Source organism: Ictalurus punctatus, chromosome 7 (assembly GCF_001660625.3).
Source record: "Ictalurus punctatus breed USDA103 chromosome 7, Coco_2.0, whole genome shotgun sequence".
Taxonomy (NCBI): Eukaryota; Metazoa; Chordata; class Actinopteri; order Siluriformes; family Ictaluridae; genus Ictalurus; species Ictalurus punctatus.
Genome location: NC_030422.2, coordinates 32,922,425 through 32,943,973, shown reverse-complemented (window position 1 = coordinate 32,943,973; position 21,549 = coordinate 32,922,425). Strand labels below are relative to the sequence as shown.

At 39.0% G+C, this 21,549-nt stretch overlaps 1 protein-coding gene across 1 annotated transcript in view; it reads left to right on the top strand.

Annotated features, from left to right (window-relative positions):
• The window catches only part of LOC108261878 (uncharacterized), a 28,238-nt gene continuing 6,689 nt past the window's right edge, over window positions 1–21,549 (top strand). The window contains exons 1-7 of the mRNA XM_053681734.1: window positions 1–386; window positions 8,236–8,347; window positions 8,616–8,728; window positions 15,395–15,463; window positions 15,638–15,679; window positions 17,203–17,314; window positions 17,583–17,698. Coding sequence (XP_053537709.1) covers window positions 317–386; window positions 8,236–8,347; window positions 8,616–8,728; window positions 15,395–15,463; window positions 15,638–15,679; window positions 17,203–17,314; window positions 17,583–17,698 — 634 coding nt within the window. The 5' untranslated portion in view covers window positions 1–316. The remainder of the gene's footprint in view (window positions 387–8,235; window positions 8,348–8,615; window positions 8,729–15,394; window positions 15,464–15,637; window positions 15,680–17,202; window positions 17,315–17,582; window positions 17,699–21,549) is intronic.

Below are 21,549 nucleotides of genomic sequence, written 5' to 3'. Positions count from 1 at the left end.
GTTAAATGATTCTTTTACTCCAGTGAAGCTGCACTTATTTATATTGATGTTTATTTTATTTTATGTAAGTTTGGCTGGGAAAGTGTGTCAACGCTGCTCAGATCTTTCTGTCTTTGGTTGAAAACCGCAGCTTGGTTTTCTGTGGAATGGACGAATTTTTTCTCTTTTAATCAAAGTGCAACATTTCATCACCATCAAACTGCCACTCCCTCTCAAACCACACTCTCACACCCCTCTTATCAGCTTATAAGACCAGTGCTGAAGTGATATCTGCATTAATACGGTCCTGTTCACATCGTGATCATCATCAGCAGCCATGGTCTCTCGTTCTCTCCTGCTGGTTCTGCTGGTTCTCGGCTGCCTTCAGTCCTTCACAGCGGCTCAGAGTAAGATAAAGCTTACCTTTTTACCTTGATAACATGTTGCTTTGTACATATTATTATCTGTACTTGTGATCATTTGTTTTTATCAGTTAACATGCATTAACTTAAGCACTAAGTAGACACTAGTAAGATAGAAAATTGTTAAAACATCTGGACTGGAGTCATTACTCCTGAACACTCCTCTGGTTTATAATGATACTGAATTCTCTAAAGAGACGAGCAGGTTGCTGAGAATAAGCAGCGTTAATAAACTGTGTGTTTGTCGCACTGTTACAGTAAAATACTGAGCGATGTGGTGGTGTGATGAAGCGGAGTTACTGCTAACACCCTGAACTTGATTATTTTCCTGTAACAGCACGGCTACCGTTGTGTTATTACTCATATACCACAGAGACTCGCGAGCAGTTACGACATCATACTTTATCTGTTTATAGTCCTGTTTAATGTGTAAACATTCGTTTCCTCAGCATCCTCTCTTTTTTCTTTCTCTTCAAGTAAAAATGTAGCTTTGTTTGTTACAGAGAAACTGCAAAGCATGAACTCCTCTCCCCTGAAGACTCCCACTATAAATGTTAAATAAACGTCTCCTCACAGCAATCTTCACCATGTCCACTACACACGCTGTACACACATACTTAATCTAATTATGTGCAGTGTCTGCCATACAAGTCACTGACTAGGTTTACATGAACAGCAGTAATCTAATTATTGGCCTTACTCTGAGTAAGATAATAATGTGATTAAGGTGTTTACATGAGTCACTTTTAGAATACTCCTGTCATGTTCCCGTTTTACATGTTATAGAACATAATTAGATTAACAGCCCGCGTCATTACGTCACCGCGCCACGCCGTCCGACGTCCCTCCAGAATTTCACGTATCAACATACAGTTCGTCTTCATTATGGGACCGTATACAGTTTTGAGTGTTTTTAATTTTTTTTTTACGAACGCTTTAAGTGCGGTTAATTATTTGTCATGCTGTACGTGCTAATAGACAACTGCTTGAAGCCGTGGATGAGTAAAAAAAAAAACGTAAAGCTGTCCACGATCACACACGGCAGTTTTACGTTTAACGGCGAACAAGAGAGTTCGGCTGTGTCCCAAATCGCATACTTTCCTACTATAGGCCTGTAGTGGGGAAAAATACATGTGTCTCGGCTACTATACAGTAGGTAAGTATGCGATTTGAGACGCAGCCCACGGCTTCAAGCAGTCGTCTATTTGCACGTATAGCATGACTAATAATTAACTGCACTTAAAGCGTTCGTAAAAAAAAAAAAAAAAAAAAAAAACATAAAAAAAATTGCTCATCTTAATTGAGCATTTCAAAACTGTAGTGTTACTCTTCATTAAAAAAAATTCATGGGAAAGTCTTACTAGACAAAATATTCTTTAAAAATAATATTAATATTTAAAATACCAGGGGAGAATGGCTTCTTATGCTTTGCTAAAATCTTAACATTCATTCATTGACACACTCTTGGGCTGTAACTTTTTCCAAGTACTCGGTTCAGTTAATGATTTTATTAACCGTGTGAATAAATAATACATTCTGAATTTCTACAGTGAATAAAAGATCTTTTACAATAAATTAAAAATTAAAAATACATTTATTTACTCAAAGGGACAACCATTTGCCAAACTATTCATTTTACAATATAGAATAATATAATAAAGTAATATCTCTGTGATGCCATATACTATTAGTTTTATTATTATTATATTATGTGTGTGTGTGTGTGTGTGTTTGTTAATCAGAAATTTGTTGCATGTAAACACCTTATTCAGAAAATCCACTGAAAGGAGATATATATGCGCATGCTCAGTTCGCAAGGAATTGTGGGTGCCAACAGATGCTTAGCTGTAGGCTCTGTATTTAGGAAGGGTAACTCAGGCATAATTACAACAACCGTGTATGCAGGAGTTTTCCGATGCCAGTACGCATATAAACATCGTATTCGGAATAGATAAGAAGAAAATTATTTAAAACCAGCAACCAACGCCATCAGACATTAGTCGAATGAAGCAAACAATACAAGAAGGAATTAACAATAATCATCATAGGAGGACTGAGACTTCCTGTATGAAGGGCAGGCTAATACAACAGCACCAACTATACAAAAGGACAAAAAAAACACCAATCAGAATCATACCTACAAAATTCACAGCGAATGTTGACACAGCAATAATAACGACCCTTAGTGAAGTAAAGCTTAAGGTGCAGCTACCTCTCTCTCCCATTCTTCTAATAAGACGAGCACTGAGGTAATACCTGCATTAATATGACTGTGTTCATATCCTCACCATCATCATCATCATCATCTGCTTTACCATCATGTTCTCTCATTCTCTCCTACCTTCAGTCCATCACCATGGCCCTGTGTAAGATAACGTTCACTTTTACATAGTTTTCTGTACATAATTGTAACGGGTATGGAAAATACTCCATAAATGTCATGTGTAGAATTACACAAAAGGAGATGTGTACCTGGTGTGACTGTCTGTTTGTCTGAGTATTTTTCCTTTTGGTTGCCGTGATGTCATTGGTTTTGTCATTTCCTGTTTTGGCTCCTCCTCTTCCCTTTCATGTTACGGTTGAATGGGAGAGAGAGGAGAGAGAGAATAAACAAAGAGTCGACCCAGTTGCCGTCCGCCTACATTTTTTTTTCTGGATTAAATAAAACACACAATGCAGACTACAACCAGTTACATAATATTATATTGGTTTATAATGTCACTGAAGTCCCTAAAACGATGATGAGGTTGTTGAAAATATCCAGCGTTAATAAACCACAGTGTGTGATGTGCTGTTACAGTAAAACACTGACTGATGGGGTGGTGTGATGAAGCGGAGTTACTGTTTACAACCCCAACGTTGATTATTTTCCTAAAACAGTGCATCCCCAAGAGGAATTCTTACACCACAGCAACGCACCAACAACTGCAATTTCTAATTTATTAACATCTCTCTTTTAAACACTACTGTTACAGGTGCTGTTATTTATTTTTATTTTTTGTAATTAACACTTTTATTGATTCACAAGTTAACACAAAGAGACAAACAACATATATAATGAATCAAACTGTTTTAACATAAATCCCCACTATAACCCCTCCCCCTACCAACCTCCCACCCCACCCTGGTCCCCCCACGAACCCCCCTGTGGTCAATAGAATATAAACTCACATATCCAAAAAGATAAAATAAATTAATAATAAAAATAATAATAATAAAAAATACACACAATTAAAAAAAAACAAAGGAATATACAATAATCTCTAAATTATACTCTCCATCGCCCCTCCTCGAGAGTCCCCCCAAAACGCCAAATAACTGCTCCATTTCTTCCTGAAGAAATTCCCAACTCCCATCCTTCTGCTCGACCCCTCCTCAAAGGCAGCCACCCTCCCCATCTCCACACACCACTCTGGAAACGAGGGTGCTCCATCTGAATTCCCTCCCCTTAAAATAACCTGCCTACCAATCATCACACTGGTCAAAACCCAATCTTTTTTGTACCTATCCTCCAATTTTGTGACCTCCCCATCTCCCAAAATACAGAGTCTAGGGCAGAACGAGATCTGAGTGTTCAACACCTCACATACAAAGCTCTGCACCTTCAACCAAAATTCTTGGATGTTACGACACCCACAAAAAAACATGTGTGGTGTCTCCATCTTCTGAATGGCATCGCCAGCAGGTGGGTGTCTTTAAGACCGAGCCTATAAAATTTAGAGGGGGTCCAATAGAACCGATGTAAAATCTTAAATTGTATAAGGCGCACCCTTGCGTCTCTAGATGCAGTTTGTATATTTTTTTAAAATCCTAGCCCACTCTCCCTCCCCCAATTCCAAATTTAAATCCTTCTCCCATAATCTCTTGAGAGTGGTCGAGACTCCGTCCCCTAGACTCTGAATCAGCAAGGAGTAATACACTGATGCTTCATGCCCTCTTCCAAATGCAGAAATCACCTCTCCCAGAGTATCTGCTGCCTTAGGGGGTGCATGCTACTTCCAAAAATAGTACAGAGCAAGTGGCGTAGTTGAAGATACCTAAAAAAACCGAGATCTGGGGATCCCAAAATGTTGAACCAATTTTTCAAAAGATATCATCACACCACTCTCATAAAGATCACCGAGTGTATTAACCCCCCTCGTGATCCACTCTGACCAACAAAAAGGGGACTTTTTAATACGTAGTTTGGGGTTTAGCCATAGGCTCGAGGCAACATTGAGATAAATATCAGAATCAAACACTCTGGACCCTCTTCTCCACACTGAGTGCAGATGTGAAATAACGGGGTGTGATTTACCTTCTCTGGTTAGATTAATGGAAAGGCTTTGCAGTGGCAAAATAGGGGCAAGAACTTCTTGTTTAATGCAGAACCAGGGAGGGGCTCTCTCAGGCGGAAGTGACCAATGAGCCAAATGTCTGAGACCAAACGCATAATAATAAAACAGAATCTTGGGTAGGCCTAGCCCACCCTTGTCAACCGGACTATGTGACTTATTGTTTAACCTGGGACGCTTACCATTCCAAATAAAAGACTTCGCTATACTCTCAAATTGCTTGAAATAAGAAAGAGGGACATCTATAGGGAGAGATTGTAGCAGGTAATTGAATTTTGAAATACAACTCATTTTAATAACATTAACCTTCCCGATCATAGATAAATGTACAGAAGACCACCTGTCTACATCACTCGAAAACCTTTTTATTAACGGGTCAACATTAACTCTAACTAAATCGGACAAATTTTTTGGAAATAAAATACCCAAATACTTAATGTCCTGTTTGGGCCACTGGAAGCCACCAGGCTGAAAGCCGTTACTGGACAGTACGCTGCCAGAGCCAAAGCTTCGGATTTAGACCAGTTGACTTTGTATCCTGAGAATTTGGAAAAGGAATGAATAATTCTGTGGAGGCAAGGCATAGATCTAGGAGGTTCAGAGACGAATAATAAAATATCATCTGCATAAAGCAAAAGCTTATGCACCACACCTCCCGCCACCACCCCTGGAAAATCATTCTCCTTTCTTATCGCAGCTGCTAATGGTTCCAGGGCAAGACAGAACAATAATGGGGAAAGAGGGCAACCCTACCGGGTGCCCCTATCTAGAGTAAAATAATCTGAAATTAGTCCATTTGTTTGTACTGCCGCTACCGGTTGTCTATAAAGTAGCTTAATCCAACCAATGAAAGTATTCCCGAACCCGTACGCTTCCAAAATCTTAAAAAGATAATCCCATTCTACCAGATCAAACGCCTTTTCGGCGTCAAGTGAGATGGCAGCAACCGGAGACTGATCATTCGCTACTGACCACATGATATCAATGAGACGTCTAATGTTATGAGAAGAGCTACGGCCCGAATAAAAGCCACCTGATCTATATGTATAAGAGATGTCATAACTTTACTTAATCGGGTAGCCAGAATTTTCAACAGGATCTTTACATCTAACTGGATCGGGGAAATTGGACGATAACTTTTACACTCACTTGGATCTTTGTCTTTTTTAAGAATCAGACTGATCCGGGCTTGTGTCATGGTTGGAGGAAGCTTTCCATTCTTTAATGCTTCTGTATAAACTTCTAACAGAAATGGAGCCAGTTCTGTAGCAAAGATTTGAAAAACTCAGCGGCAAAGCCATCTGGCCCTGGAGACTTGCCTGTAGGCAGGGCCTTAACTACCTCGCCAAGCTCCTCCAGGGTTATCTTAGAATCAAGAGAATATTTTTGCTCCGTCGTCAGTTTCGGGAGTTCTAATGGTTCCACAATGTTCCTAATATCTTCATCAGTAGACGAAGACATTGAACTATAGAGATCAAAGTAAAATTCTTTAAAAGCGTTATTAATATCAATGGCCGAGGTAAAAATTTCACCACTAACAGACTTCACTGCGGGAATGATAGAAAGGGCCTCCCTCTGTTTTAGATATCTAGCCAAAAGTTTTTCTGCTTTGTCCCCCGACTCAAAGTATGACTGTCTTGCCCTGAATAACCAAAAGTCCATTTTCCTTGACAAAATAGTATTATATCTATATTTCAATCTGGTCAATTCTCTGAGACCATCAGACGACATCCGGCGCTTCAGCTCTGCCTCTGCACTTTTAATACGTCCTTCCAACTCCACGAGTTCTCGTGCTTTGGATTTTTTAATGAATGAGGCATACTGTATGATCCGACCCCTAAGAACCGCCTTAAGTGCCTCCCACGCCACGCCCACAGAGGATACTGAGGACCAGTTGGTCTCCATATAAACATCAAGTTCAGTCTTTAACATTTGTCAGAAATCAGGATTTTGTAAAAGAGATACATTAAAGCGCCAACTAAATGATTTCTTCTTCTCCGTTTGTGGCCACACCTCTAAACTCACCAGGGCGTGATCTGAGACTAGAATGTTTCCGATTGAACAATCAGCAACAGATGAAATAAGTGATTTGGATATCAAAAAAAAAAAAATCTATTCTAGAATAAATCTTATGGACTGATGAAAAATATGTATAGTCCCTACCAGATGGGTTCAAAAGTCTCCAGATATCTGCAAGACCAAGATTTTTACACATCCTGTGAAGCGTCACTGTTGCTCTAGGGGGCGTACACACTTTTTACAACACTATGATCAAGGACTGAGTCCATCAAAAGATTAAAGTCTCCTCCCAATATTATATCATGTGCGGTGCCAGCAGATTGCAACATCCCTTCAAGATCTATAAAAAAAGCCCTGATCGTCAGCATTAGGTGCATAAATATTAGCCAAAATAAGACTTTGCCCCTGAATTTCTGCTAAAACAATAATTACTCTCCCTAATTTATCTTTAAACTGTGTGAGACATTTGAATTGTAGATGCTTATTTACCAATATAATGACTCCCCTACTCTTACTTGAGCCAGCACTAAAGAAAACATGACCACCCCATATCTTCCCAAATTTTTCAGCTTCCTGCGGGGAAAGATGCGTTTCTTGAAGAAACACAATACCATATTTCTTACGCTTAAGAAAAGTAATGACCTTCCTTCTTTTTATGGGGTGTCCCAACCCATTCACAGTCCACGTGGAGAGAGACAGTACACTCATATTAACATCTGACATTTTGATATAACAGAAAAAATTAATCGTGTGCCAAAACAAAATTATGAAGACCACAATTCAACATTGATGTAACAATAAAACCCCGAGCTTCCCCCCGAACAAAACAATGATAAAAAAGAAAAACATGCGCATCAACCCCGCGCATGACAGTCCCCTGTCCCCTAAACCCAGAGTCCATGCACGCCTACGAGCCCCCGAGACAAGTCTGCCATCGGACTGCACGATTCTGCCTCTTGTAACTAACTCAGAGAATTTCACTTCTATCGCGGTAATCGGACGTCGTTTTACAGCGAGATCTTCCGAGGCAGCAACAACCTTCGTCATCATCCCCGACATGTGGGACAGTTGGCGCTGGAGTTCTTCTCCCGCCGCAGCACCCACAACGAGTCCGCGCTCCACAGGCTCGTCCGCGCTTCCATCTTGAACACATAATGTCTTTTAATGTCTCCAGAGCTCGAGGATTTTGACTTCTTTGCCATGTTTACCTCAATCAGCAAGAGTGTGACCGGGTGTACCGAATTTCACCAGATTATATCATGAAAAATTAGCGAAGTGCGCAGAGCTGTCTTTCACACGTCTGCCCTTCGCATGGCGTCACGTCACAGGTGCTGTTATTTAAAACAAAACAAAAAAACAATTCATTAATTTCAAATATACTAGATAAAATAAACACCTCATTTATTAACATTTCTTAGTGAACATTTAATCAGAGTGCTAAGCCATGATTGATAAATAAATACATGAATGTTTTCACACAGGTGTAAGTGTAACAGTCCAGTGCTGTTTCCGTTACCAGACACATCCAGTCCCTGTAATCCACATTACAGCGTATGAAGAAACACACCATCAGTGTACAAATCCTGGAGTCATGTAAGTTTTCACCCCCTTATTTTATTTAATAATTAATAAGAAGAAAATGATTGTTTTTCTATGTACATCATTGCCTAATAATTGTATAAAATATCATATAAATTTATTATACTACAACTTTAAATTGCCATGAAGCACATTTGATAGTTTTTGAAATTCATTAGAATATAACAAAAATAATTTTGGAGGTTTGGGACACATGAAAATGTTTAATCTTGTGTCTTTATTGCAGTTTTACACTGACGTATATCTTCTCTCTCCTATGCAGTTTTACCCTAAAACGTGGTCGCTGTGTGTGTGCAAATCCCACAGATAGTTGGGTGCAGAAACTCACGAAAATAATTGACAGCCGAAAGTTTACAACCTCAGTCCAACCTAAAGGTGGGGAATCCTCTCTCCATTAATAATAGTCCATATTTATTTTATAAACATCCTTTTTATGTATCTCTTCCTGTAATTGGACAGGAGGAATAAAGCTTTTTATTATAAATAAATAATCACGCTAATATTATGACATCTAATTTACAAAATCAACAGCAGACCAGTAGAAACTGGATGAGAATTGTGCTTTATTCTTCCACCCAGGAAATGGTTAAAAAATAAAGTGGTTGTATTTTTACAGGCCCGTTTCAATTTGAGTAACACTGCTGAATTGAGACACACCATTAAATAAAAATATATAAATATTTAATGAGAAACTGTGTATACTGCCTCACATTTCTAATATATATATTTAAACAAATTGAGAAGTGATGAGATTTAGTATTTGTACACAGTGCGTATCATTTTAATGATTATATTGTCAATAATTTTTTTGACAGCTAAAGTTATTGTTAAGTAATGATTAATGATGAACAGAAAGATTTATTTATTTATTTATTTATTTATTTATTTATTTATTTATTTTCTGATCAGATTCACGGTTCTCATGCTATTCCTTTTACTAATAGGAATTGTTCTGTTAGTATAGCAATAGCCACTCTGGGATATTGTCAGTTTAATGCAGTAGTATAGACAGTTGTATGGATTTAGTGTGTGTTGGTATAAAGGTTAAATTACCTGTGAACATTAATGTGATCTTTTAGTGTTTATTGTATCTATAGTAGTAGAGAGTTTGGATGTCAGAGTAGTAGCTATAGTTGTATAGTGTTAATATAGAAATATGGTAGAATTATTGGCATAGAATGTGTCCTGCAAAGCGCATTCTTCGCTCTACGACCATTTCTGCCAGGCTGCGGGAGTTTGTTCTTCTTAGAATTTCTTCATTTGAAATACGATCACGGTATGATACACCGAGTATTCTTCTCAGGCATCGTTGCTGAAACACATTCAGCTTGTGGATGACTGCCCTCGAGCTCTTCCAAGTTTCAGATGCATAGATGGCGGTTGGGATGATGATGCTATTAAACAGGCGAAGTTTGCTGTTGGTGTGGATAGTTCGCCTAGCCCAAATCGGTTGTAGCTGTTGGAAGACTGCAAATGCTCTGCCGATTCTGCGATTGACATCCACGTTAGTCCCACCATCCGTAGCCACAATGCTGCCAAGGTAGGTGAACTGTTTGACTTCTTCGATCAGCTGGTTGCTCACCGTGATCCGCACCGGCGTCATCCGGCCGACGGCCATGACATTGGTCTTGTCAGTGCTGATCCGTAACCCAACTTTGGCTGCTTCGTGCTCCAGGCTAGTGGTCATCTCCTGTAAGACTTTCCCATTCTGCGCCAATAGCACAATATCGTCGGCGAATTCCAGGTCGGTCAGGCGTCCCTGGCCTGTCCACGGAATTCCAGACGCTGGCTGTGTTAGTGCTCGTCGCATGACGAAGTCCATCATCATGAGGAAAAAGAATGGTGAAAGAATGCAGCCCTGTCTGACTCCAGTCTCGATGGTGAAAAAGGCAGTATGACCTGTGTCCGTCCGGATGCAACAGCTAGTATCCTGATATAAGTTCTGGAAAATGGCGATAAACCGCTGTGGAATGCCATATAGCCGTGCGATGTTCCAAAGCGATTTCCGGTGGACGCTGTCAAACGCCTTCTTAAAGTCTATAAAGTTGACCAAGAGCGGTTTCTGATATTCGGAGCTTTGTTCAATGATGTTTCGGAGAGCAAAGATTTGTTCAGTGCACGACCGACCGCTTCTAAACCCGGCCTGTTCGTCCCGTAGAGCCTGATCGACTGCTCGCAGTATCCGTTTGAGGAGGACGAGACAAAATACCTTGCCTGGAACAGACAGAAGGGTGATGCCTCTCCAATTGTTACAGTCTGCGAGATTACCTTTCTTAGGTAATTTGACGATGACACCCTGTCTCCAGTCATTTGGGACACGTTCCATGTGCCAGCAGTCATTGAGCAGCGTAGTGAGCACCCGTACAACTTCATCACCACCCGCTTTCAGCATTTCTGCCGAGATTTGGTCAAGACCAGGTGCTTTGTTGTTTTTCAGATGACGAATCGCTGCAGCGACCTCAGCATCCATGATGTCGCTCATGTCCACTTCCAGCTCACAGGGAGGAGGAAAGACTGTAAAGTCGTGCGTGGCTACGGGAGCCGGCTGGTTTAGGGTGTCTTTGAAATGTTCCACCCAACGCGCGTCCTGCTCTTCTTTGCTAACTAGCATCCTGCCGGTTGTATCCCTTATCGGCCCAGTGGAACCGCTTCGGGCCCGAGTGAGATCTCTGACCACACGAAAAAGAGTCCTGCTGTCACCCTGGTCCGCAGCCAGTTGTGCTTCAGTGCCCTTCCGGTCCAGCCAGTCCTTCTTGTCTGCTCGGCAACTCCTCTTGACCCTGCGGTCGAGTTCTCGGTACGCCTGCGATGCTTCATTTCGCTCCTCTTCGGTCTTTGCTTGATCGCGCTGACGTTTCTTGACCCGTCTTTCATCGAGCAACGACCATGTCCGGTCCTGAATCCACCGTTCTCGCTGCGTTCCACGCCGTCGACCAATCGTTCTCTCTGCCGTCTCTATGGCAGCATCCTTGATCTGCGCCCATTGTTCTTCGATGCTGGCCGAGTTGTCAAGAATCTGGAATCGATTAGCGAGTTCAATGTGGAAGTGCTCGGCGTTCACGCGGTCCTTCAATTTCTCGGAGGCAAATGACCGAACGGTGTTGCGTCCGTCCACTCTTTTAAATTTTAGTCGGATTGAAGTCACAAGCAAGTGGTGATCAGATCCGACGTCGGCGCCGCGCAAAACCCGTACGTCACGTAAAGCCGAGCGCCACCGTCGATGGATGCATACATAGTCGATTTCATTGTGAGTGGCCCCATCTGGTGACCGCCACGTCTTTTTGTGAATCCGTTTGTGAATGAAATATGTATTCCCGATGCAAAGGTTGTTAAGATTGCATAGGGATAGGAGACGCTCTCCATTATCGCTTGTTACTGCTGCCGATCCATGAGGTCCGATCACGTTTTCCCAGCCCTGCCGGTCGCTACTGAGTTGCGCATTCATGTCGCCAAGGAGGATCTTTATGTCATGGTTGGGGATAACCGTGATTGTGTCTTGCAGCTGGTCGTAGAAGGCGTCCTTCTCTTCATCATCTGCCTCATTTGTCGGTGCGTAGACTTGAATAACAGTAATTTTAGCATGGCGAGACTGAAATCGGGCGGTAATTATGCGATCACTGATCGGTTTCCATCCAACGAGTGCCTGTGCCGCGGTTTTGCTCAGGACCATCCCGACACCGTGCACGTGATGTTCTTTGGCTCCCGAATACAGGACGATCTTCCCGTCGCTTATCATTTTTCCATTACCCGTCCACCTCATTTCGCTGACACCAAGAATGTCAAGCCGGTAATTATCGAATTCGTGCAGAAGCTGCTCCAGTCTCCCACACTGGTACAACGTTCGCACGTTCCAGGTTCCAATTCGTGTGATCGTATTGGCGTCGAGTATCCCATTTTGCATCGGGCGCTGGACGACCTTTCGGCTTTGCTCCAGCACCGTCATCAAGGGAGAAACAGGGTCATCGCGCCGGTATTGTTTAGACCGCTGGTTTTTGCTTGTTGTTTCCGTAGCAAGATAGATTTTACGGGATCAGGGTGCTAGCCTGATGCCCAACCCTCCTCCTTTTTCACCCGGGCTTGGGACCGGCGTCGGCGGAGATTCTACGCACATTCTACGGATGTCTGACCACCGCCACGCAAAGATCGCGCTGCGCTGGACGCCGCCACGAGGGAAGAGAAGAGTAGGGCGGCCGCGGAATACTTGGCGACGAACGTTCATGGAGGATCTACGAGCGCTCGATGTCAAGTGGGAAGATGTGGAAATCGACGCTTCCGACCGAGCCCGCTGGCGAATGCTTGTTGCCCGATGCGCCCCGCTGCGCGGACGGAACTAACTAACTACTACTAACTATTGGTATAGAGTTAGTAGAGCAGTATTGATAGTGGATAGATATAGGTTTTTTGATTTGTGCATTGTAGGGTTAAATATAAAAAAATCTAAAAGTTTCTTGTTTTTGTTCACATTTATAAAAACAAAGTTAAAATTCATTATGTGTGTAAATTTGAAGTGATTATATGGAATTCATTCTGCTGCTATCATCATGAGTTCCATCATCAGTAAAGATCAGTGAGAATGATCCAGAAGCAGCCATGCAAGCCCAAGCCATGGCACTATGCTTGAACCATGAGCTTGTATGTTCTGGATCGTGAGCAGACACTTTCTTTCTCCACACTTTGGCCTTTCCATCAGTTTGGCAGAGGTGCATCTTGGTTCCAGAACTTTTGTGGATCATCTCTGTATTTCTTTGTGAATTCCAATCTGGTCTTTCTGATTCTTTCTGCTGATGAGCGGTTTACATCTTGTAGTTTGACCTCTGTATTTCTGCTCTCGAAGTCTTCTTCAAACACTGGATAGTGAGACCTTCACCCTGCCCTGTGGAGGGTGCTGGTGATGTCACTGACTATTGTTTTTGTGCTTTTCTTCAAAGCTGTCACAATGTTTCTGTCATCAACTGCTGTTGTTTTCCTTGGCTGACCTGTTCCATGTCAGGTCGGTAGTATACCAGTGGTTTCTTTCTTTTTCAGGACATTCCCAATTGTTGTATTGGCTATGCCCAATGCTTGCACAATGCCTCTGATATATGTTCAATAATTTCTCAGCTTCAAAATGGCTTGCTTTCCTCCCATAGACAGTTCTCTGGTCTTTATGTTGGCTTATCCTTTTTAATAACAAATTCAGTCTTCACAGCTTAAACCCAGAGCTCAAACCAAGAGTAGATATTCAGAGTTATTTATTGTTTAGACAATCAATCGAACACAGAGGTTCACAACCTTTTGCAACTAAAGCCCCCCCCAAGCCTTACCTATCATGTGCCCCCCCTCACCACCACCATATTGGAGGAGTCCAGGTATAATCATTATCTATCTATCTATCTATCTATCTATCTATCTATCTATCTATCTATCTATCTATCTATCTACTGATATATACAGTATGTCACAAAAGTGAGTACATCCCTCATATTTTTGTAAATATTTGATGATATCTTTTCACGTGACAACACTGAAGAAATGACACTGTGCTACAATGTAAAGTAGTGAGTGTACAGCTTGTGTAACAGTGTAAATTTGCTGTCCCCTCAAAATAACTCAACACACAGCCATTAATGTCTAAACCGCTGGCAACAAAAGTGAGTACACCACTAAGTGAAAATGTCCAAATTGGGCCCAATTAGCCATTTTCCCTCCCGGTGTCATGTGACTTGTTAGTGTTACAAGGTCTCAGGTGTGAATGGGGAGCAGGTGTGTTAAATTTGGTGTCATCGCTCTCACACTCCCTCATACTGGTCACTGGAAATTCAACATGGCACCTCATGGCAAAGAACTCTCTGAGGATCTGAAAAAAAGAATCGTTGCTCTACATAAAGATGGCCTAGGCTATAAGAAGATTGCCAAGACCCTGACACTGAGCTGCAGCACGGTGGCCAAGACCATACAGCGGTTTAACAGGACAGGTTCCACTCAGAACAGGCCTCGCCATCGTCCACCAAAGAAGTTGAGTACATGTGCTCGGCGTCATATCCAGAGGTTGTCTTTGGGAAATAGACGTATGAGTGCTGCCCGCATTGCTGCAGAGGTTGAAGGGTGGGGGGTCAGCCTGTCAGTGCTCAGACCATACGCCGCATGCTGCATCGAATTGGTCTGCATGGCTGTTGTCCCAGAAGGAAGCCTCTTCTAAAGATGATGCACAAGAAAGCCCGCAAACAGTTTGCTGAAGACAAGCAGACTAAGGACATGGATTACTGGAGCCATGTCCTGTGGTCTGATGAGACCAAGATAAACTTATTTGGTTCAGATGGTGTCAAGCGTGTGTGGCAGCAACCAGGTGAGGAGTACAAAGACAAGTGTGTCTTGCCTACAGTCAAGCATGGTGGTGGGAGTGTCATGGTCTGGGGCTGCATGAGTGCTGCCGGCACTGGGGAGCTACAGTTCATTGAGGGAACCACGAATGCCAACATGTACTGTGACATACTGAAGCAGACACTGTATGAAGTCTTAACTGTTGGGTAAACATACCAGATTATACCTGATTAACATATCCAAACATTAGTAAATTTTGTAGTTACACACACACTGATTACACTTTATGGCCTATATATTATTAATAGGAATGTCTAGAGTTTTAGTATATTATAGTTTTATCTGCAGTGCCATAGTAGTATCTACTGTTGTTATTTTGGTAGAATCTACTTTAGGATGCGTGGTATAGCATTATCATATATATTTTTTATAATAATAGAAATAGTGGGATAGTATTAGTATAGCAATTTAATGTCTATTGGGTTATTGTTAATGTTGTAGTATCTATAGTGTTACTGTTCATATCTGTAGAGGCTTGGAATAGCTGTAGTATTCTACTATTTATAGTGCTACAGTGTTAGTATAGTAGTATTTATACTAGTATAGTAGTATAGTATAGTAGAATCCATAGTGGTATAGTGTTAGTATAGTAGTATAGACAGTTGTATGGTTTTAGTATGTGTTGGTATAAGGGTCAAATTACCCGCTAAGATTAATATGATCTTATTGTGTTTCAACCAGAACCTGTTTCTACTCCCGAACCTGTTTCTACTCCCGAACCTGTTTCTACTGCCTCACCCGATATAGAATGTAAGTGAATGAATCATGTAAATACAGTATCTCCACTTGTAGACGTGCAGGTCTGCATATTTTACAGTATATAAACTAAAAATGCTGCACAGTAGGTAGTGTTTCAACCTCACAGCCTGTGTTGAGTTTCACGTGTTATCTCTGTGAGTAAAGATTTGCTGTTTTCTATTTTAGCTACAAGTCCTCCAGCTCAACAGGATTACACAGAGAAATCAGGTAATTAGGGGCCAAGCACCGAAGGTGCGAGGCACCTATTGAATCTTTTAGTTTCTTCATATAGGTGTCCGCTATAACGCACAACTTTTAGATTTTTTTATATTTAACCCCACTATGCATGAATCAAATGACCTACACGAATGTATAAAGGGGGGTCAATATGACCTGTATTGGAATTAATCGTTTTCTTCACACAAAAAAGTCCTATTAATGAAATAATTAAAGTACCGACAATACACGAATGTTTTAATATTTCAAAGATGTTTATTTGTTTTCTGCATTTTAAGTCTGTAATCTGGCCACCAGATAACTGCCTTGTTGACTCATCCGACATTTTGAAAACTGTATAGGGAACTGTGTGTAGAGTGAGAGAGAGGGAGAGTGAGAGAGAGAGCTAGAGAGAGAGCAATAGAGGGAGGGGAGAGAGAGAGAGAGAGGGAGGGGGGTGAGAGAGAGAGAGAGAGAGAGAGAGAGGAAGGGGGAGAGAGAGAGGGGGAGAGGGGGAAGAGAGGAGGAAGGGGGGGCAGTGAGTGAGTGAGCTTTATGGTTATACTGTCCCCTCCAAAAGTATTGGAACAGCAAAGCCCCCCCCCCCCCCCCCCCCCCCTTTTTTTTTTCTTTTCGTCACTGAGGACATTTGGGCTTCAGATCAAAAGACGAATATGAAACGATAGATCAGAATTTCAGCTTTCATTTCCTGATATTTACATCTAGATTTTTTAAACAACAAACAAATGATTAAACACCCAAAGTTTATGTGAATAAAAGTATAAATGCACTCGTATGTCCTGCACTCGAAAGGGCTTTGCAGCTCTGACCACAACTGCAGATTTATTTTTCTCAAAGTAAAGTCAAATAAATAACACTTAATATTTGGTTGCATTTCCCTCGCTTGCAATAACTGCATCGAGTTTATAATGTCGCTGAAGTCCATAAAAACGATGATGAGGTTGTTGAAAATATCCAGCGTTAATAAACCACAGTGTGTGATGTGCTGTTACAGTAAAACACTGACTGATGGGGTGGTGTGATGAAGCGGAGTTACTGTTTACAACCCCAACGTTGATTATTTTCCTAAAACAGTGCATCCCCAAGAGGAATTCTTACACCACAGCAACGCACCAACAACTGCAATTTCTAATTTATTAACGAACGACACGTCTCGCTTTTAACCCGTTTATAGTTATCTGTAATGTTGTTGAATGACGTTATAGCAGCTGTTGTAGCACTACTGTGCTCTTCTAAAAAAATAATATTAATTAGTTAATTTGAAATATACTAGATCAAAAAAAAAAACGACACGTCTCGCTTTTAACCCGTTTATAGTTATCTGTAATGTTGTTGAATGACGTTATAGCAGCTGTTATAACACTACTGTGCTCTTCTAAAAAAATTATATCAATTCATTAATTTCAAATATACTAGATAAAAAAAGCATCTCATTTATTAACATTTCTTAGTGAACATTTAATCAGAGTGCTAAGGCATGGTTGATAAATAAATACATGAATGTTTTCACACAGATGCATTTAGACCAGTGGAATGCTGTAGCGGTTACAAGAGAAATCCAATCCCTGTAATACACATTACAGCGTACAGAGTAACAGACGATCACTGCCGAAATTCTGCAGTCATGTAAGTTTTCACCCCCTTATTTTATTTAATAATTAATAAGAAGAAAATGATTGTTTTTCTATGTACATCATTGCCTAATAATTGTATAAAATATCATATAAATTTATTATAATACAAATTCAAATTAGCATGAAGCACATTTGATAGTTTTTGAAATTTATTAGAATATAACAAAAATAATTTTGAAGTTTTGGGACACATGAAAATGTTTACTTTTCTGTCTTTATTGCAGTTTTACACTGACGTATATCTTCTCTCTCCTCTGCAGTTTTACTGTAAATAGTGGTGTGGGTGGGCAGTGTGCAGATCCCAAAGATCAGTGGGTGCAGGAACGCTTGAAAATAATTGACAGCCGAAAGTTTACAACCTCAGTCCAACCTGAAGGTGGGGAATCCTCTCTCCATTAATAATAGTCCATATTTATTTTATAAACATCCTTTTTATGTATCTCTTCCTGTAATTGGACAGGAGGAATAAAGCTTTTTACTATAAATAACTTTAAAAGTAATGTTTTTCTTGAATTATTCTAGCGTTATTTAAGTGAATAAAACTATGGGCTGTGGGCATAAAGAACATTTCTAATAATATATTATGTTTGTTTCTGATTTTAGAAAAAGGAACATTAGACATTTTAAAAGAAAATATTCAAAGACATTAAAGTGTTCACAATGTCATCTTTGATACTGACATTAAAAACAATTACTAACAAATACATGAATAAAAAATAATCACGCTAATATTATGACATTTAATTTACAAAATCAACAGCAGACCAGTAGAAACTGGATGAGAATTGTGCTTTATTCTTCCACCCAGGAAATGGTTAAAAAATAAAGTGGTTGTATTTTTACAGGCCCGTTTCAATTTGAGTAACACTGCTGAATTGAGACACACCATTAAATGAAAATATATAAATATTTAATGAGAAACTGTCTATACTGCCTCACATTTCTAATATATATATTTAAACAAATTGAGAAGTGATGAGATTTGGTATTTGTACACAGTGCGTATCATTTTAATGATTATATTGTCAATAATTTTTTTGACAGCTAAAGTTATTGTTAAGTAATGATTAATGATGAACAGAAAATTATTTATTTATTTATTTATTTATTTATTTTCTGATCAGATTCACGGTTCTCATGCTATTCCTTTTAATAATAGGAATTGTTCTGTTAGTATAGCAGTAGCCACTCTGGGATATTGTAAGTTTAATGCAGTAGTATAGACAGTTGTATGGATTTAGTATGTGTTGGTATAAAGGTTAAATTACCTGTGAACATTAATGTGATCTTTTAGTGTTTATTGTATCTATAGTAGTAGAGAGTTTGGATGTCAGAGTAGTAGCTATAGTTAGTATAATGTTAATATAGAAATATGGTATACGTACTGATCAGCTGACTCCCCCAACCTTTCCGAGAGGGAAATCTGTCACAGCCACCTGCGCCCCTAGTCTGTGGAACACCTTTCACTTATATGGCCAGCATTATCTTAAGTATTATAATAATATAAATAATGGTATAGTGTTAGAGTACCCATAACTATTATGGAATTGTTAGTATAGTAGTATTTACAGTGCTACAGTGTTAGTATAGTAGTATTTATAGTGCTATAGTGTTAGTATAGTAGTATTTATAGTGCTACAGTGTTAGTATAGTAGTATTTATAGTGCTACAGTGTTAGTATAGTAGTATTTATAGTGCTACAGTGTTAGTATAGTAGTATTTACAGTGCTACAGTGTTAGTATTGTAGTATTTATAGTGCTACAGTGTTAGTATAGTAGTATTTATAGTGCTACAGTGTTAGTATAGTAGTATTTATAGTGCTACAGTGTTAGTATAGTAGTATTTATAGTGCTACAGTGTTAGTATAGTAGTATTTATAGTGCTACAGTGTTAGTATTGTAGTATTTATAGTGCTACAGAGTTAGTATAGTAGTATTTATAGTGCTACAGAGTTAGTATAGTAGTATTTATAGTGCTATAGTGTTAGTATAGTAGTATTTATAGTGCTACAGTGTTAGTATAGTAGTATTTATAGTGCTACAGTGTTAGTATAGTAGTATTTATAGTGCTACAGTGTTAGTATAGTAGTATTTATAGTGCTACAGTGTTAGTATAGTAGTATTTATAGTGCTACAGTGTTAGTATTGTAGTATTTATAGTGCTACAGTGTTAGTATAGTAGTATTTATAGTGCTACAGAGTTAGTATAGTAGTATTTATAGTGCTATAGTGTTAGTATAGTAGTATTTATAGTGCTACAGTGTTAGTATAGTAGTATTTATAGTGCTACAGTGTTAGTATAGTAGTATTTATAGTGCTACAGTGTTAGTATAGTAGTATTTATAGTGCTACAGTGTTAGTATAGTAGTATTTACAGTGCTACAGTGTTAGTATTGTAGTATTTATAGTGCTACAGTGTTAGTATAGTAGTATTTATAGTGCTACAGTGTTAGTATTGTAGTATTTATAGTGCTACAGTGTTAGTATAGTAGTATTTAGAGTGCTACAGTGTTAGTATAGTAGTATTTATAATACTGCAGTGTTAGTATAATAGTATTTATAGTGCGACAGTGTTAGTATAGTAGTATCTATAGTGCTACAGTGTTAGTATAGTAGTATTTACAGTGCTGCAGTGTTAGTATAGTAGTATTTATAGTGCTACAGTGCTAGTATAGTAGTATTTATAATACTGCAGTGTTAGTATAGTAGTATTTATAGTGCTACAGTGTTAGTATAGTAGTGTTTATAGTGCTACAGTGTTAGTATAGTAGTATTTACAGTGCTGCAGTGTTAGTATAGTAGTATTTATAGTGCTGCAGTGTTAGTATAGTAGTATTTATAGTGCTACAGTGTTAGTATAGTAGTATTTATAATACTGCAGTGTTAGTATAATAGTATTTATAGTGCGACAGTGTTAGTATAGTAGTATTTATAGTGCTGCAGTGTTAGTATAGTAGTATTTATAATACTGCAGTGTTAGTATAATAGTATTTATAGTGCGACAGTGTTAGTATAGTAGTGTTTATAGTGCTACAGTGTTAGTATAGTAGTATTTATAATACTGCAGTGTTAGTATAATAGTATTTATAGTGTGACAGTGTTAGTATAGTAGTATCTATAGTGCTACAGTGTTAGTATAGTAGTATTTACAGTGCTGCAGTGTTAGTATAGTAGAATTTATAATACTGGAGTGTTAGTATAGTAGTGTTTATAGTGCTACAGTGTTAGTATAGTAGTATTTATAGTGCTACAGTGTTAGTATAGTAGTATTTATAATACTGGAGTGTTAGTATAGTAGTGTTTATAGTGCTACAGTGTTAGTATAGTAGTATTTATAGTGCTACAGTGTTAGTATAGTAGTATTTATAGTGCTACAGTGTTAGTATAGTAGTATTTATAATACTGCAGTGTTAGTATAGTAGTATTTATAGTGCTACAGTGTTAGTATAGTAGTATTTATAATACTGCAGTGTTAGTATAGTAGTATTTATAGTGCTACAGTGTTAGTATAGTAGTATTTACAGTGCTGCAGTGTTAGTATAGTAGAATTTATAATACTGGAGTGTTAGTATAGTAGTGTTTATAGTGCTACAGTGTTAGTATAGTAGTATTTATAGTGCTACAGTGTTAGTATAGTAGTATTTATAATACTGGAGTGTTAGTATAGTAGTGTTTATAGTACTACAGTGTTAGTATAGTAGTATTTATAGTGCTACAGTGTTAGTATAGTATTGTTTATAGTGCTACAGTGTTAGTATAGTAGTATTTACAGTGCTGCAGTGTTAGTATAGTAGTATTTATAGTGCTGCAGTGTTAGTATAGTAGTATTTATAGTGCTACAGTGTTAGTATAGTAGTATCTATAGTGCTACAGTGTTAGTATAGTAGTATTTATAATACTGCAGTGTTAGTATAATAGTATTTATAGTGCGACAGTGTTAGTATAGTAGTATCTATAGTGTTACAGTGTTAGTATAGTAGTATTTACAGTGCTGCAGTGTTAGTATAGTAGTATTTATAGTGCTACAGTGTTAGTATAGTAGTATTTATAGTGCTACAGTGTTAGTAGTATCTATAGTGCTACAGTGTTAGTATAGTAGTATTTATAGTGCTAAAGTGTTAATATAGTAGTATTTACAGTGCCACAGTATCATTTCATGATTGCTATTAATTGTGGATTTAAAAACTAGTTAAATTGATGTGGTTCGATACAAAAGGCACTGATAAT